At 36.5% G+C, this 18186-nt stretch overlaps 8 protein-coding genes across 8 annotated transcripts; 7 read left to right on the forward strand and 1 right to left on the reverse strand. All coding sequences in view use genetic code 12, as the record gives it.

Annotated features, from left to right (window-relative positions):
* Window positions 1-148: 148 nt before the first annotated feature.
* SPAPADRAFT_62043 (uncharacterized protein) lies at window positions 149-345 on the reverse strand (the record flags this gene model as incomplete). Its single annotated transcript, XM_007376189.1, has 2 exons — window positions 149-238; window positions 259-345. 2 exons carry the CDS (start codon window positions 343-345, stop codon window positions 149-151), a joined length of 177 nt encoding a protein of 58 aa, XP_007376251.1.
* A 228-nt stretch (window positions 346-573) lies between these two features.
* On the forward strand, window positions 574-2699 carry SPAPADRAFT_72276 (uncharacterized protein; the record flags this gene model as incomplete). The annotated part of the gene is made up of 2 exons (XM_007376190.1): window positions 574-1159; window positions 1607-2699. The coding sequence occupies 2 exons, from the start codon at window positions 1135-1137 to the stop codon at window positions 2614-2616; spliced, it is 1035 nt and encodes a 344-aa protein (XP_007376252.1).
* A 1333-nt stretch (window positions 2700-4032) lies between these two features.
* Window positions 4033-4995, forward strand: SPAPADRAFT_51485 (uncharacterized protein; the record flags this gene model as incomplete). The annotated part of the gene is made up of 1 exon (XM_007376191.1): window positions 4033-4995. One exon carries the CDS (start codon window positions 4033-4035, stop codon window positions 4993-4995), a length of 963 nt encoding a protein of 320 aa, XP_007376253.1.
* A 1588-nt stretch (window positions 4996-6583) lies between these two features.
* MEP1 (ammonium permease) lies at window positions 6584-8604 on the forward strand (the record flags this gene model as incomplete). The annotated part of the gene is made up of 1 exon (XM_007376192.1): window positions 6584-8604. One exon carries the CDS (start codon window positions 6844-6846, stop codon window positions 8473-8475), a length of 1632 nt encoding a protein of 543 aa, XP_007376254.1.
* A 380-nt stretch (window positions 8605-8984) lies between these two features.
* On the forward strand, window positions 8985-11211 carry ILV2 (acetolactate synthase catalytic subunit; the record flags this gene model as incomplete). Its single annotated transcript, XM_007376193.1, has 1 exon — window positions 8985-11211. The coding sequence occupies one exon, from the start codon at window positions 9324-9326 to the stop codon at window positions 11082-11084; it is 1761 nt and encodes a 586-aa protein (XP_007376255.1).
* Window positions 11212-11323: 112 nt separating this feature from the next.
* Window positions 11324-12286, forward strand: SPAPADRAFT_62047 (uncharacterized protein; the record flags this gene model as incomplete). Its single annotated transcript, XM_007376194.1, has 1 exon — window positions 11324-12286. A coding segment is annotated over one exon (646 nt), but the record flags the coding sequence as incomplete, so codon positions are not given.
* Window positions 12287-13978: 1692 nt separating this feature from the next.
* On the forward strand, window positions 13979-16483 carry SPAPADRAFT_62048 (uncharacterized protein; the record flags this gene model as incomplete). Its single annotated transcript, XM_007376195.1, has 1 exon — window positions 13979-16483. The coding sequence occupies one exon, from the start codon at window positions 14858-14860 to the stop codon at window positions 16418-16420; it is 1563 nt and encodes a 520-aa protein (XP_007376257.1).
* Window positions 16484-16897: 414 nt separating this feature from the next.
* Window positions 16898-18086, forward strand: SPAPADRAFT_62049 (uncharacterized protein; the record flags this gene model as incomplete). The annotated part of the gene is made up of 1 exon (XM_007376196.1): window positions 16898-18086. One exon carries the CDS (start codon window positions 17027-17029, stop codon window positions 18029-18031), a length of 1005 nt encoding a protein of 334 aa, XP_007376258.1.
* Window positions 18087-18186: the final 100 nt, after the last annotated feature.

Raw genomic sequence — 18186 nt, forward strand, 5'->3', positions numbered from 1 at the left:
CTAGCGCTGATGCCCTTGGTTTAATGGAAAGGTTCAAAACAACGGACCAAGTGTGACAAATTTAATGTCACAAATGAATTAGTCTCTAACTATAAGAACAGTTGCTAAGATATTTCCTGGTTATAAAAGGAGTAAAATATTCAGTGCGTCACTTTACAACCATAAAATAAGCATAAACGCTAATACTGAAGTAATGAAGACATTTACGATTTCGGTCTCTAATATCAGGGTTTAAACCCTTTTTTGGGTGTGGCCGACACTTGCATAACGGTTATTTTCTAATGTTCGAGATTCGATTGTTTCACCCCTTGCGGCTTGCGAATGTTTTATTTTTCGACAGATCATAATGGAATTGCTATAATTAGGTATAAAATTCTAAAAATAGCAAACTTCCCATTTAACAAACCAACTTGAAACGCTAATACCACAAAATTGTTTCAGGATTGTCACAAAATCGTACAATATTTTGGAAACACTATTATATTTCATTCAAACTCATACAGATACGAGTATTAGCTGGTATTACATAAAGTACCAGGAAACAATAATCAGTTGTTCAAACCAAAAATGTCCACAGGTGAGGTAAATATATTGGTTTGCTTTCTTGGACTAATGCGACTTTATTTGTAGTTATTGTTTTGTGTTTTTGAGATAAGCCTCGTGCGGTAATTCTTTCGGCTGCACTGGTTCTCTTTTAGTCTTGATGGCCGGAGACTCTGGTCCGTTTGTTTGTTACCAAAACAAATAATTATCCATAGTTATTAGCAATCTATCTTTTGTGCGTAAACATACATTAGTCGCACCCTCTCACTTATTCAGTATCAATTTAGTGACTATGCTAAGCTGATACAATAAATCGGCTACTAGGTAGATATTACAATGTTAATTTGATAACTTAACTTAGTCTGCTATATATGAAACTGCTTTAGTTGCTAGAAATTTGAATTTCAATAGAAATATAAAACTTGCAACCCTTTTTTTATCAACCAATTGATTCTGTCAATATAATTCCTTTCTTGGTATATCATTATATATATATATATAAAGATTCATAATGTCAGAATATAGAACTTTCGGTATCTTATCCCGAAGCTAAAGTATTGTTATGTATGGTAGTTAAGTACTTAAGTTTGCATGAGAAATTCTCAATCCAAGAATCGTAAGTACAACAATGAATTCCTGAACAAATTGTTATAAATCTTTGGCTATGTAACCCTAATTAAAATAATCTTTGCAGAATTCAACAAGAGCCATGTTGGCCTAATCTATGCTACCCTTGGTTAGAACAAGTTGATTGTACGACAGTTCAGTTTTGGTCCTGCAAATCAAAAAAAAGTATCACGTGATGTAGTTCTATCTGAATTTTCATTTGTGAAGTGCAACCTTTATTATTCGATCGGAATGGGAACTACCCACAGTTGTATATCATATCTACCGCAGATGTTTGAGCTACGTGGAATGGGTTCTCGAATAGTTCCAATATCTATTAGAACCGCATTCCGCCTTCAATATATTGTACCAGTTTTCAAGCTCCGTTCATTATCTACCAAGCCACCCCCACCTCCCGGTTCATCATCCCCAGAATTCTCAAAAGTGGCACAACGAGTTAAAAATGTTCCTAAAAAGAAACTTGGAGCACAACAATTAAGAAGAGCAGATCCAAAATTTCAAAAAACAACCGCTGATATTCTTTCCCTTTTGAATGAAAATAGAGAAACCGCTTCCTTTCCTGCTGCTTCCAAAACATTAGAGAAACACTTGTCAATAGTAACCTCTGTTACTGTAGGAGAGCTGATAAATTTCAGCCAAGTGCTTTCAGCAATTCAGGGGTATGATTATGAGGTTGTTATACCCGAAGAGGTGATAAATATAGAAGATGGTCCGAAGAAACTTATGGTTTTATCGAATGGTACTCTAGTTGGTTGGAATCTTTCTGAAGATGAAATAGTTTCAACTTATGTTCCGCTTTTGGGAAATTCTATTGAATCAAAATATAACTTGTTTGAGAGTGAAGAGCTCGATTGGATTGAATTGAAAACGTTGCCAGAAAACCCCTCATATAAAGGGAACTCTTACCTCCACGGAGAAATTATGGTAATTCAAGGCTCTACTATTGAAAAAAGGTTACTTGATATGGCTGCATTTGCAGTTGGTATTTCTCGTTCTACTCGTTTGTCAGTGTTAGAAGATCAATTGGAGGAACACTTGGCTCTAACAAAACAAAATTCTGAAGTTTTGGCAATGGGAACACGTATTACTACTTCAGAACATGAGTTTTTGCAATTGGCAGGGAGATTATTCTTATTGAGAGGGAAATTAAATTTATACAGTGAATTAATTGATACTCCTGATTTGTACTGGACTGAGCCTGCTTTGGAAAAGATTTATGAATCGGTATCGAAAATTCTTGACATCAATTCAAGAATTGCAATCTTGAATAGAAAGCTAGATTATGCAACTGAAGAGCAGCGTGCTTTCCTTAGTGTATTGAACGAAAGAAAGAGTGCAAGGTTAGAGTGGATTATTATCTGGTTAATTATGGTTGAAGTATGTTTTGAAACTTTTCATTTCTATGAGAGATATTTGGATAAAAAAGAAAGCGAAGCTGACAAATAAGGCCTATTAGGTTCCCTGTACATAGAATAGTAATTTATTGAGTTTGTAATACAAAACCAAGGTGAACAGATGTAAAGAGTAACAAATTGAGCTATTGAGTATCCCCTTTACTTGTAACTTCAATCTTCGTTAAAGCTTTTTGTTGGCTTAATGAGTGGAAAGCAGGACTATAGTGATTTCGTGTGATTTTATTCTTTTAAGCATAGTTGTTGCAAGGCAAAATTTTACAATATCAACAAAACTTCGTTACCTTTCCATGTCCTTTGCTTTGGGGTGATTTAGATTGGTGCAGAATTATTTCTTTACTGAACCCAGGGCTCTAAATCTCCAGATTTTTCTAGCCATTTAACAATGGACTGCTAAACCAAGGTATTAATTACATACAATTGGTATATAGGATTATTCTTGGTCTTGATAGTACAGGCTATAGTCCATCTACTAATATAGCAGTTACAAAATCGTGTTGTGCTTGAATATATATCACAAAAAGAAATATTTAAATCAGCAGTTATATTTGACGCAGTGCATGGAAGAACATTCTTAACGCACTGTACATGATTTGAAACAGTATCAAAAACAATAACATGTATTTATAACTTGGAATCATAAATTCAACAAATAATGTGGAATAGTCACTCATATTAGTTCTTACATCTACTTCATGATAAAGAACTATTTTAGAATTTAAATTTACCTTTATATTGCGAAAAACACAGTTAACAACCTGTGCATTATTTGAAACCTTTTTTGCAATCAATATGTTACAAAGCAGTTTCATCTAATTTTAATTACTTTTTACTATGCGAACAAGAGATCTATCTGAAGTTGAATTTGACACAATACATGGAACTAGAAAATCTAAATTCTCGGTCATATGATGATGCAAACAATTATTGACAGAATCAAATTTGAAGTTATACACTTGTATTCTTAACTATTATATCTATTTCTGTCTATCATTGAAACAATGATTAAAGGCTAAATATATTACAAGTGGCGCTTATATCTTTCTCCGGTATTGGGCTCTAGCAAGTATTAAAATAGTATGGATTTGACCGGCATATGCATATAAGCTAGAATATAGTTGGAATCCCCCGAGTATTGTTTCAGAAACAAAAGCTTAATTTGGTTATATTTGATCTTGTTGCAAATAAATCATCAATTATAAAATGCTGTAAATAGACAAAGATTTCTTATTAGAAACGGTTCTCTTTTACAATTGGTCCTCAAAGCTTGTGATTGAAATTTTATATGCTGCAAATGTTTAGATTATTCTTTCTGTTGTTATTAACAAATACAATATTTGCTCAGCATCTTGACAAACGGGCAACTTTAGTTGTGACAGACTTGGAAACGAAGGTGGTAACCAGCTGTGAGCACAGACCCAGCTTCCTAACGACTGAATACGTTACTGAAATGCATACAGAAATAGTAACTACCTGTGAAGATGAACGTCCTTGTGAGCCTACTACTTCAAGTGAAGAGATTGCGATCGTTATAGTTACGCGCACATCTAATACCACTATTTGCCCACTCAAAGAGAGTGCTAGTTCTGAATCATTAATGCCAACTGAAGTCATCACTACAGAAATAGAAGACCACACTACTGCGAATGAAGAAATTATCATTATAGTTACACGGACAACTAATACCACAACATGTCCACTTACAGACACTTCTGGGATTGAAATCTGGGAAACAGAGATGCCACCAGTATTAACTACTACAGAAGTAGAAACAACCTTAGTTGAAGAAGCTACTAGTGCTGAAGGTTTATTCTACTACCCTACGACCGAAGCACCAGTCGTGGCCACGGAAGCTCCTACAACTGAACCAACAGCAAATCCTGAAGAGCCTACTACTAAACCCCCAATTCCTGTTGAAACCTCTCCAAATAGTGAAACATCTAGTGGTAGCACTATTGTGACTAAGGGAACCTCGGAAGATGTCAACCCAAATACTGAAGATAGTAATGAAAATGTTACAACTGATACTGTCCAATTCGACAACATCGTTTATTCCTACTATTTCCCAGAAAGTTCAATTATGAGCACATCGGTCATTTCTACGCCTATTCCTATTCCAAAGTTACCTACAACTACAGCTCCAGAGTCAAGGGAAAAAGTAGATACTGCCGGGGAATTTGATTCCACCACTAACATCACAGTTAGTCAGACTGTGACATTAACTGTTACAAGCGAGGATGAACCTTCATCCACCCCTACAACGGTTGTGCCATACATTTCAAAGGGTCCAGAGAATCCACCACAAGCACAACCCCCGAAAGATCCTCCACCCAAAGTACCATTTGAAGGTAAAGCTGGTTCTTATTCAGTAAGTATCTTACTTTTGGTCGCTGCTTCCTTCATTCAGATCTAAATTTGTTTTACCTTTCTAATTCGTTCTTTTTTTTTGTATTTTAACTATGTTTCCAAATATATAGTTGTTACTGTTTAAACAATTGTGTAAAAGGTATGGACACTGTTGTCTTCAGTTTGAGGGAGATCTCTTCGTGTTTCTCAAATCGGCTAAATCTGACTCTGGTACAAAAAAAAGTTGTTTTCCAGAACTTTGTGTAGGGTGACTCTTTACTGGAAAGTTGCCAATTCAACCCTGTGGTAGAAGGGACAATCTAATCCTTGAATTTATTGCATATTATAATTGTGTCTATATTTGCAGTCATTGCATGAATTGATCAAAACAGAAAAACAGAAAACAAATTTTCAACTTATTGCAACAATTTAATAGCCGAAATGTATTTACGGAAGGATTCTACGCTTCAAAAGGGCTTATCCATGGAAGTTAAGACAGGTGTTTTAGATAGTTACGGAACTATGTCGCCGGAACGCGTATTTTAACGGAGACTCGGACTTTTACGGGATTTTGAAAAATTGTACGCTACTGTGCAGGATATGTCGGAACTCAGTTTCCTATGAACGAGGCATTTCTAAATTATTCTCGCTTCAGATGCCCATGCTTAGCATTACACTAAACTGACAAACAGGTGAGGGAGAATGGGGGATTGAACTTGCCAATAACGTTCCAGTTATAAATTAGCTGATAAGAGAATAGAGACTCCAAGAAAATTTTTCAAATTCACAATGTCATAGGGGGGTATGGGGATCATAATCCGCACCATTATTAGCCTAGAATTGATCGACAAGAATAATAAAATAAGTGGAGAAGATAAGTTCTAAATTAAGTAAAAAAAACTGGACTATTGTCAGATGATTAATTATTGGCCCTTATATAGTTCGATTCTGGTTTGATTAGTGGTTCATAATGAGTCTGATAAACCAATTAAAGCAGGAGTATGCATGAAATCTGCAACCTGTATATAAATTATCGATTTTTTTTCTCACCCGATAAGGACCTAACCTGTAAACAGACTCAGATCTACCATATACAACCTGCAGTTCTCAGATTACACCGGAAAATTTGATTGGACTGATTAGGATCAATCAACAATCTGAAATAATAAAAAAAAGAAATTTTACCCTGTCATTATTATGACTTCGTTTTTATTTTTTTTTTTTGCTGCGGAACACCTTTCCTACATGCAGATGAAGACCTTTCATTGGGTAAATTTCAGGAAATGACCTCAAAAATACAGAAGAAACACATAGAAAAGTATCTGGAATTGGCTTCCATTGATTGTCCTTGTGTATGGTGTGGAGAAAAGACAGGTACCACTTGGTTGTTATAAGCCAAAACTTAAGATAGAATCGAAAAAGTTTAATTGCTAATTGCCTTTTTGCAATTCTTTTTCTTTGTAAATTGATCTATTAGTTGAATCATTTGTATAGCGGAAAAAACACTATTGTCGAGGCTTACCTTGTCCCGCTTGCCTTTGGAGTTGCTGCTTAATCGCTTATCCAACCATAACGCCCGAGCAAATGTGATTCCTTTTTTTTAATATTTTTTTTATTTTTTTTTTTTATTAATTGGCGGTTTTCGATGATTATCTTTTTCTTGTATTTTGTGATATCCCAGCTGTTCAGTCACATTTATATATAACTTAAGCCCTCTGCTACAAAAATTTCAACAGATTTCTTTTTCATAGTCTTTACTCTTTTTATTTTTGCATCCTGGTATTTTTGTATCCTGTTCTTTTTCTTACTGGTTTAGAAGATTGCACATTCACTAATATAAATTCATACATTCATAACGATTCCGCAGCAAATACCGACTTATTAATATCTCAACCACACACAGACACACAAAAACATGTCACAGGTAATAACAGAGTTTATATCTAGACGTGAGCTATTCACTCAAGATAATCAATATAACCAAAGCTATGTTCTTCTATTCACAGTAGCGAGTTCTATAATTTGGATTATGGTTCCCGGTTTAGCATTTCTTTACTCTGGTTTAGCCAGAAGAAAATCTGCATTATCTATGATTTGGATATGTATCATGTCGTCATTCATCGGAGTATTCCAATGGTACTTTTGGGGTTATTCCTTGGCATTTTCCAGCACTTCATCCAACCCATTCATTGGAGATTTACACTTTTTTGGGTTTCAAAACTTATTAGGATCAACACCATCTGAATCTGACTACCCTGAAATTGCATTTGGATTATTCCAATTACAATTCTTGTTAGTTACATTGGCCATTTTAGCTGGTGGTTGTATTGCTGAACGTGGTAGATTCTTGCCATCAATGATTTTCTTATTTTGCTGGGCCACTGTTGTCTATTGTCCTGTCGTTTATTGGATTTGGGGTGGCGGATGGGCCATGAACTATAAATCAGGTGTTTTGGATTATGCCGGGGGAGGACCAGTTGAAATTCTTTCTGGTGTTTCTGCATTTGTTTATTCGGCATTTTTAGGAAGAAGAAATGAAACCTTAATGATCAACTACCGTCCACATAATATCTCCACTATTTTCTTGGGTACCTCTTTATTATACGTCGGTTGGTTATTCTTCAATGGGTTCTCTTGTGGTAACCCAAGTTTGAAGGTTGCTTACTCCATGATGAATACTCACATCTGTGGTGCTTTTGGTGCTATTTCTTGGTGTTTGTTGGATTTCAGATTGGAAAACAAGTGGTCTATGGTTGCTGTCTGTTCTGGGTGTATTTCCGGGTTAGTTGCTGCTACTCCTTCTTCAGGGGTTATTCCACTTTGGGCATCTGTGATTTTGGGTATCACTGCCGGTATTGTTTGTAACTTGTCTACCAAGATTAAGTACTTGTGTCGTGTTGATGATTCCCTTGATGTGTTGGCGGAACACGGTATCGCTGGAGTTGTTGGATTGTTGTTTAATGCACTCTTTGGATCAGCCACCGTTATTGGTTATGATAATGTTACTGACCATGAAGGTGGATGGCTCGATCACAACTGGAAACAATTGTACATTCAAATTGCTTACATTTTAGCGGTTGCCGCATACTCGGCAGTTGTTACTGCCATTTTATGTTTTGTCATTGATAAAATCCCGGGATTGCACCTTAGAATTGATTACAATGCTGAAGAAGTTGGGGTTGATGAAGATCAAATTGGGGAATTTGCATACGATTACGTTGAAGTTAGACGTGACTTTTTGGACTGGGGTAATCCTCAAGTGAACCCAAACTTGCAAGCGCATCTGATCCATGAGGGAATGATTGACAACCAATTAGTGAGAATCATTTCTGTTAACAGACCTGAGGTTTTCAATGGCGATGCCAATTCCATTAGTAGTAACCAAGACAGTGGAAGTATAAACGAGAAGCGGGGACACGAACCGCAGGCATATTTGGCCGAACACAAGTTGCAGCAACAACGTTCACCACAAAATCAACAATTGCATCCACAAACACAACAGCACATAGAACAACAGGGTTCGGATCAAGCGCATGAACAAGTGTAGGCTTGGTATGAGTTTGGTTATTAATTTATTAATACTTCACATTTATAAAAATTTTATTTCTGTACATTTTAGTTATTTTATTATCAAAATTTAGTTTATAGTTACCAAAAAAGATTTAATATGGATTATGACGTTATAAAATGCAGTAGTAATTCAGGGGGATCGCTGTGGCTGTCTGGGAGAGGTTGTCTGAAAAGTGGAGAGAGAGAGAAGGTGAAAGAAAAAGCCGTGTTTGTGTCACGTGCGTTTTAATCACGTGTGCTATAGCTATTCCTCCGTTTGTCCTGACGCCGGTATCGCCCGCACTCTTCGATTGACTCATAAAAAACATCATGAAATTTTTTTTATTTTTTGAATCTGTTACTCACAGGTGTGCGCTGGACCGGATGATTTTTTTTTTTCCCTTCTCCATAAATTGAAAAATTTCATACCCACTAGTCACAAGAAGTTTATATAAAACCATAATATTTTTTCTTTAAACTTTTTCCATTTCTTTCTTTCTTTCTTCAGTTATTCAACCGGATCCCTTATTACTGGAATAATATCAACCTTTAGAAATGATCTCTCGTAATTTAAGGGCTAGTAAGTCTTGCCAAAGAGCAGCCATGATGGTGTTAAGATCGCAAACTAGATCCATAGCTAATACCACTTTAAGAAAAATCCCCGCTGCAGTCGGATCAGGTTCCGCTGCCGTTAGACCACAACCTTCTCCTGCTTTCAACACTGAAAATGATGGTCCTCAAATTGAACCTCATTCGCATAATAAAGCTATAAAAAGAAACCGCAAGGACCAAATTATGGACGATTCGTTTATTGGCTTAACCGGGGGGGAAATCTTCCATGAAATGATGTTGAGACATAATGTTGATACCGTGTTTGGTTACGCTGGTGGTGCGATTTTACCTGTATTTGACGCTATTTACAACTCCGACAAATTCAAGTTTGTCATGCCAAGACACGAACAAGGGGCCGGACATATGGCTGAAGGTTACGCTAGGGCTACTGGTAAACCCGGTGTTGTTGTAGTCACTTCTGGTCCTGGTGCTACCAATGTCATTACCCCAATGGCCGACGCTTTGATGGATGGTGTTCCATTGGTTGTCTTCACCGGTCAAGTTCCAACTACTGCTATTGGTACCGATGCCTTCCAAGAAGCTGACGTTATTGGTATTTCTCGTTCTTGTACTAAATGGAACGTCATGGTTAAGAATGTTGCTGAATTGCCACGAAGAATCAACGAAGCTTTTGAAATTGCCACTACCGGCAGACCAGGTCCTGTTTTGGTTGATTTACCAAAGGATGTCACTGCTGCCATCTTGAAAGAATCTATTCCAATAAATACCACTTTACCATCCAACGCTTTAAGTCAGATCACCAAGAAAGCTGTTAGTGAATTCACTTCCGAGGCCATTAGAAGATCTGCCGCTATTTTGAATAAGGCCAAGAAACCTATTCTTTATGTTGGAGCAGGTGTTTTAAACAACGAAGAAGGCCCAAGATTAGTCAAGGAATTGGCAGAAAGAGCATGCATTCCAGTCACCACCACTTTACAAGGTTTAGGTGCTTTTGATCAAAGGGATCCTAAATCTTTGGATATGTTGGGTATGCATGGTTCTGCTGCTGCCAACACCGCAATGCAACAAGCCGATTGTATTATTGCTCTTGGTGCTCGTTTCGATGATAGAGTCACTGGTAACATCGCTAAATTCGCTCCAGAAGCTAAATTGGCTGCTTTAGAACGTAGAGGTGGTATCTTACATTTTGAAATTTCTCCAAAGAATATAAACAAGGTTGTTGAAGCAACTGAAGCTATTGAAGGTGATGTCACCTCCAACTTAAAGTCATTCATTCCATTGGTACATTCAGTTGAATCAAGACCAGACTGGTTCGCCAAAGTCAACGAATGGAAGGAAAAATACCCATACTCTTACCAAGAAGAAACCCCCGGTTCCCTCATAAAACCTCAAACCTTAATCAGAGAAATCTCTAAACAAGCCCAAACTTATGATAAGGAAGTTATCGTTACCACTGGTGTTGGTCAACATCAAATGTGGGCTGCTCAACACTTCACTTGGACCAAGCCAAGAACTATGATTACTTCTGGTGGGTTAGGTACTATGGGTTTCGGTTTGCCAGCCGCTATTGGTGCTCAAGTTGGTAAACCAGATGCTATTGTCATTGATATTGATGGGGATGCTTCTTTCAACATGACTCTAATGGAATTATCCTCGGCCGTTCAAGCTGGTGCCCCAATCAAGGTTTGTGTTTTAAATAATGAAGAACAAGGTATGGTTACCCAATGGCAATCCCTTTTCTACGAACACAGATACTCTCACACCCATCAAAAGAATCCAAACTTTATGAAGTTGGCTGAAGCTATGGGTGTTCAAGGTATTAAGGTTTCTACACAAGAAGAATTGGTTTCTGGGGTTAAGGAATTCTTGGATGCCAAGGGTCCTGTTTTAATGGAAGTTATTGTTGAAAAGAAGGTTCCTGTTTTACCAATGGTTCCTGCTGGTAAGGCCCTTGATGATTTCATTTTATGGGATGCAGAAGTTGAAAAGGAACAAAATGAATTAAGAAAGCAAAGAACAGGAGGTAAATATTAGGCGATCAAAAAATCTTTCATATGAATGTTCTCGTGTTATAATTATGACAGTTGACTTTTCTATTTATCAAAAATATATATATTACATGTATTTAACGGAAGTGTAGTGTAACTAAAACTAGCATTGTTTGTTTACTATAAAGAATTAGTCATTGGGGGTATTTGATGTTTCCTGCACAAAACTTTTTGAAGTTTTCTTGCAACAAAATATAAAGCCGTAGATCTCCACTTGAAGTTAACCTACACTCTAAGGTTAGACATACAGGCTAAACAGTCATGCATTTACACGAACTCCCATATGAGGTGATTGTCAAAGTCATTCAATACTTACCTCACGATGTTCTACAAATACTCATAGACTCAAATACTTGGGTTTCTTCAATTGCATTCAAAGAGTTCTATAGAAATATGAATGTCATGGATGACCCACATCAGTTCAACAGGTCAACGTCATATGGTGGGATAGATAGACCGACAGTTGACTCTATGCCAATAGATTTTCCTACCAATTCATATTTTGCAAAGGACAAAGATATCTTTGGACCAATTTCTGAAACTGCGGTTTTCGGATCAGTATACTCTCTAGTGAGGTTCATTAACAAACATCCTGAGTTTGTACCTGATGAAATTACATTCAGAGGAATATTGTTGTTGCTTCCAGTCACCTATGAGTTCCAAGCCTTTATAGAAAAGGTTCCTAGGTTATATATAGTAGAAACTGGTAGTTTTAGCAGGGGTAAACCTGAAGCATTTCATGCACTACATAAATACCGAAGCAATATTTGCGGTGAATACTATGATGAAGTATTCAATACTGATAACATACCCTCAGAAGCACGCCATCTCCTTATTCCACGTGTTTCAATTGAAGATTTTGAGGCATTCTTCCAACAGCACACAAAGGTAAAAAGTTTGGCCGTGAAAAATTTGTTATCCTGTCTGATAGACTTATACCCTAAATCCTTAAAGTTTATTTCATTTCAAATACACGATGATACTGTATCAAAGATAGTGCTTCCTTCTACGGTCACAAATTTAAAGCTAATCCTCGGGGGGTCATACGATGGGTCATTTGATGAGTCTCGAGAACCATTGGATTTTAGTAGCTGTGAGAACTTAGAATTTCTTGAACTAAATAGTGCATGCAGTGGAAATTATTTTTTGAAGTTTAAATTGATGCTACCCTTGTATTTGCAATCCTTGAAAATAGTTGGATTTGTATTGTCTGACTTCAACAAAATATATCACGGTCTGAATTCACTTACAAGGTTGGAATTAGATGGTACTTTTGAACTCAAATTTTATCATAGTTTGTTTTATCAATCGGAACTTCCCCCAACGCTAAAAGAATTGTATATAACAAATCTGTCGATAAATGTGCAGCCCTATGGATATCAAAACTGTTTATTACCTCATCCTCTCCTTAGTGGCGAGTATACATTCAAGATCGATAGCAGCTTTTCACTTCCCGATTGTTTAGAAGTTATTCACCTCAATTGTCCATCTATAGCTATTGATTCGTCTTGGAAAATTCCAGATAGTGTAAGGGAACTAGTATTGACTCGTGTTGTTTATTTTGTTAATTTTGCTGCACTTGTTATGCCAGAAAACCTTGAAACCCTCTTTATTGAATCGATATACGGGTTGTCATTTGATAGCTATTCCGATTCCAACCGTGTTTGCTTCCCAGAGAGTCTAATGTCATTCACGTATTACGGGAAACCCATGCATAACTTGGAAACAAACCTTTTGGAATTACCTAATTTGACGAGCTTAGTGTTGGCAAGCCCGGGACTTGAAGGTTTCAATGAGCCTTTCTTAATCAATGGAGTTCCGGTTGGTTGTTCAGATTTCCAACAGTTGCAAAATTTACGCACTTTGGAGTTGAATGCAATTCCCATATTGGGTAACATTAATATGAAACTTCCAGATTCATTAATCAGGTTCAGGTGTGCAATGTCTGAAGTAAAGGGGTTTGACGAGACTTTTCAATTTCCTCGACATTTGCATGAACTCATACTAGAGCAAACTGGAATAGATCTCAATATCTTGAACAAGTTACCTCCAACCATGGAGCATTTGGAGTTGTTGAATTGTAATGCTATTATGCCCAGCAGTCTTGATATAAATGCGCCATATCTCCGATGCTTGGTGATGAATGGCAGTGGAATAGATAAGGAAACGTTTAAGCTTTTGAATCTAAAAAAGTATACCAAGTTGCAAATTGTTGGGTTCCAGAATAACAGGATCTCCGAAATTGATCTTTCGCTATTCCCACCATCGGTTACAAATGTGCTGGTTTATAAGAACCATGCCAAAATCATATATGGAGCTGACACAGATCTTCCAAACTTGTGCAACCTTGAACTTTCGGAGAATTTGGTTCAAGAACACTATGACAACATGAAGAAAAAAGAGGTTACCGACGCCAAGCTAGTGATTCCCGAGAGAATCGAATGCTTGAAGATGCGAGATTGTTCAATTACAGATACCGAGTTTGTAGTTTGGCCAAAGGAATTGGGGTTAGTTAGGTTGGATGATAATTCTATATCACTAGCCGATTTGAGCAGTTTATGCCTACGATACTCGACAACAAAGTGCTTTGGGGTATTTTTGTGTCAAAAAAATTGTTTTATGCACCAGAACTAGAACCTTACAAACAAATTGGAACCCTAAAACTGATCTAGAATAGTACACATTAAGTATATTAAAAGAGTATACAGATGCATCTTTTGCAACTAATAAATCTATTACTACTGTAGCAAAGTATTGGCTTGTAACTCATCTTTAGTGTAAAGGAAAGGGCACTCCACATTTTTGTCTATTTGCACGACTTTGTGTCAGAATAAAACATGCGATTTAATTCCCTGGTCTCTGACTCATCACCATCAACATTAAGGTTAGAAACCAAATAAGATGCATATAAGTCAATTACCGGGAGGTGCAATTCAGTATATAGTGGATTTACTACCAAGAGATATTCTTGAAAGATTACTTGAATTTGACAATTGGGTTTCCCCATACGCATTCAAAAAGTATTATGCCAGAATAAAGGTCATTGATAATCCATCCCAGTTTAACAAATCCACCTCATATACGGGAGTTGAAAGACCTGAAATTATTCCACTTCTGTCTTTTACTCCATATTTCAAGGATGAGCAAGATATCAGTGTGTTTGGATCTTTATTTTCTTTGTCCCAATTTATTAAAAAGAATCCTGAGTTTATTCCAACGGAAATTACTTTGGAAACATTGGCGTCGTTTGTTAGATTAGCTTATGAATATCAATATTTTTTAAAGCAGGTCAAAAGCATTCGTCTAATTCAACTTGAAGACCTGACACAAGAACAGGGTATTGGAGGTGCCTTGGCGCAATCATTCAAGCTTCTCCATCGTGTGTTCAACAACATTGACTGTGAAGTCTTCAAGACAGCAATACACCTCAGTCTTGATGCATTTGATATTCCTTCAAACGCAAGCCACGTTGACATTCCCTCTGGTGAACTCCAGAATTTTGAGGAATTTTTTAAACAACATTCTCAAATTGTAAGTTTAGAGGTAAGTAACTTATTGGAAGCGCCTACCGTTGTATATCCAAGTTCGTTGACCTATGTGGGATCTCTTATACCTGCTTGTGTGCCTAAACTAAAGGTTAGAATTGCTGATTCAGTGCAAGTATTATCACTCTCTGGTCGCTCCTTTGAGAAACTTGGAAATACAATTGATTTGGAAGCTTGTACGAAGTTAAAACATTTTGAATTGAGTCAGACGGTTATGTCTAAAGATTTCAGGATTATTTTAGCACCAAATTTAGAGAGTTTAAGATTGAATGATATTACTTCTAGCTATGGATTGAGCTCTTTACTTGTTGGTCAGTTGCCATTAAAAAGGATAGACCTTATTGGTTACTTTAGCATGAAATTCTACCATGACTTCTTTTATGAGTATGAATTTCCAGAAGCATTGGAGGAATTATACTTTGAAAATCTGAATCTTTTAATGGACTCGACTGAGTACTCCGATGGTGTTCTTCCCCATCCATATCTTAATGATGTATTTGATCTCCGGATTAATGAAAAAGTGAAATTTCCCAAAGGTCTTAAAATATTACATTTAAGTTGTCCCTTTACTGCTATTGACTCAACTTGGAAGATCCCTGATACGATTAAACGTTTGGTCTTGGCACATATTCTGTATATTGTTGATTTTCCTGGACTTGTCTTGCCTTCCAGTCTTGAGAATTTCTTTGTTGAGCCTATTTATGGATTAATTTCGGAAAAGACCACTAATTCTGATCTTATCAGCTTCCCTGATAGTCTTGTTTCGTTTACATACTACGGAAAGCCAGTTGAGTATTTCCAAACCAACCTTTTGGAATTACCTAATCTTAGAAATTTGGTATTTGCTAGTCACGGGCTCGAAGGTCACAGTGAACAATTTTTCATTAATGGCAACAACATCGGAAGTGTTGATTTCCAAAACTTGCACAATTTGCAATCGTTTGAATTAAACGAACTTCCTAAACTAGGTGAACTTTCAATGAATCTTCCAAAATCATTACGGAGATTCAGAATTGCCATGTCGGAAATGAATGGGTTTTCTCAGTCATTTGAATTCCCTCCGTTGGAGAGTCTTATCTTGGAGCAAATTGGAATTGATCTTGACATCCTTAACAAGTTGCCTTCATCGGTGGAGCATTTAGAGCTTTTAGAATGTAAGGCAAAGATGCCTGAACATTTAGATTTGAATTTGCCCCATTTGCGTTGTTTAGTTATGAATGATTGTAACATTGACAAAAAGACGTTTGAATTGTTAAACTTGAAGAGATTTACCAACTTGAAAGTTGTTGGGTTCCAAGATAATAAGATATCTGAAATTGATCTTGCTTTGTTCCCTCCCTCAGTCACGAATTTGCTGGTTTACAAAAATCAAGCTAAAATAATATATGGAGAAGATGTTAATCTTCCAAATTTGAGAAACCTTGAGCTTTCAGAAAATAATATGATAAAGCATTACGAAGAAGCTGATATCTCGGTAAAATCAAAATCTAAGTTTATTGTTCCCGAAGGGATTGAATGGTTGAAATTAAGAAAGTGCCTGATTTCTAATTTCGACTTTATAGTATGGCCAAAAGAATTGGGTGCAATAGCTTTGGAGATGAATCGTATACGTGATGAGAACAATTCTAACATTATAGACTTGTGTAAACGATATGCCGGGGCAAAATGTTTTGATTCGATTAGTACTACTGACATCTGCGTAAGTTCGGGGAGGACTAAGATGTTTCTAGAATATCAACAGAGGGGAATATTGAAAAATGTGGATAACTATAGTTAAAGTAAATATTATTAGTTCTTTATCATATATTTTTGAACCAAATGTATATTAGTTTAACTTTTTTAGGAAACTGTTAATCCCGGTAATACTAATTAGGAACCATTTAATACCGACAATATTGCCTTGTGCCTCTTTGGGAAAGATATAACACCGAAATCAATGCTCACACAAATTACCTAAGGAAATAACACTTAACCAATACGGTAATCCCGATAGAATATCACAGGGTGGTGGTAACTTTTTTTACCTCTGTTACAACCTGGAGATAATTCGTGATTTTTTTTTGAGGAAATAAAACCGAAGCCTGTATCCGGAGAGGATAGACGGTGTGGCTTAGATAATGTTGCAATAAGTCTGCAAATTTTATTTTTTATTTTTTTTTTTTGCCTTCATCACCATCGGGTTCCGGAAATTTTACCCTAGATATTTTGTTTTGCCGCACTTTTTTTGTCTTTCCGTACCTTTTTTTTCTTTTCCGTCCCTTTTTTGCGCAGCCGTGTTCCGCTCCGCTTCCCGTTCCGTTCAGGCCAAGAATACCTTATTTAATAGGCTGCAAAAAATCATATCTAGTATGTAGAATAACTTTTAATCATCATTAAAGACATTATGGGTCGTCCTACTATTCCATGCAAATCTGGTGCCGATTGGAAACAATTATTCCAAGGTCAGTTTCCAAGTAAACCGAAATTTACTGAGAAAAACTATCCTGATTTAGAAGGTAAAGTTGTGATTGTTACTGGTGGTAATTCTGGTGTTGGTTTTCAAACAGTTAAATTATTAGCTGGTGCAACCAAGGCTAAGATTTACATCTTCTCCAGAAATGAGAAAAAATGCATGGATGCAATAAATCAAATTAGTTATGAAGTTGCAGAGGAGTTCAAGGTGACTAAAACCAACATTCATTTCATCAAAGTTGATTTAGGTGACTTAACTACAATCAGACCAGCAGTTGAAGAATTTCTTAGAAGGGAAAAGCGATTAGATATCATAATTCATAATGCTGGGGTCATGCCTTCTGAATACAGCAAAACTGTTCAAGGTCATGAATTACAATTGGGAACAAACGTAATTGGACCACACTTGTTGCAAAGACTTTTAGATCCAATTTTAATTGCCACATCCAAAACCAATAAAACAGGTGAATCAAGAATTGTTTGGGTCTCTTCATCCATCCATATGTTTGCTCCACAAGGTGGTTTCTATTGGGAAGATTTAAACTATGAAAGTGTCAAAAGCAAGCTTTGTGCTCGTTACTACGCATTAACTTTGTACGGACAAAGTAAAGCGGGAAATATTGTTCAAGCTAGAACTTGGTCACGTAGACATGATGCTCCTAATGTCATTAGTAGTTCTATTTGCCCGGGTTATTTGAAAACCGGATTGCAAAGAGATTGTCCTACTTTTGAAAGTATGATTCTTTGGTTTTGTCTTCATCCAGCACGTTATGGTGCTTATACAGAACTTTATGCTGCTTTGTCACCAGATGTCAAAGATAGATCTCATAGCATTGCGTATGGTATTCCTAGTCATGTTAGAAAAGATTTGATGGATGATCAAGTTTGTGACAAAGTTTGGAATTTCCTTGACAAGGCTACAGATGCTTATATTTAGTCAGATTTAATTGTTTAGTTTGTTATTTGTTTTTCAATTTATACGCTATTTTCGCTAAAGTTCCGATTCATCGTAAGCTATCCGGCTGGACATTTGAGTATGACTGATTGCACTTTTAAAAAAAAATTGTCTGTTAAGTCTATTTCTGGTAAAGT

Source organism: Spathaspora passalidarum (genome assembly GCF_000223485.1).
Source record: "Spathaspora passalidarum NRRL Y-27907 unplaced genomic scaffold SPAPAscaffold_5, whole genome shotgun sequence".
Lineage (NCBI taxonomy): Eukaryota > Fungi > Ascomycota > Pichiomycetes > Serinales > Debaryomycetaceae > Spathaspora > Spathaspora passalidarum.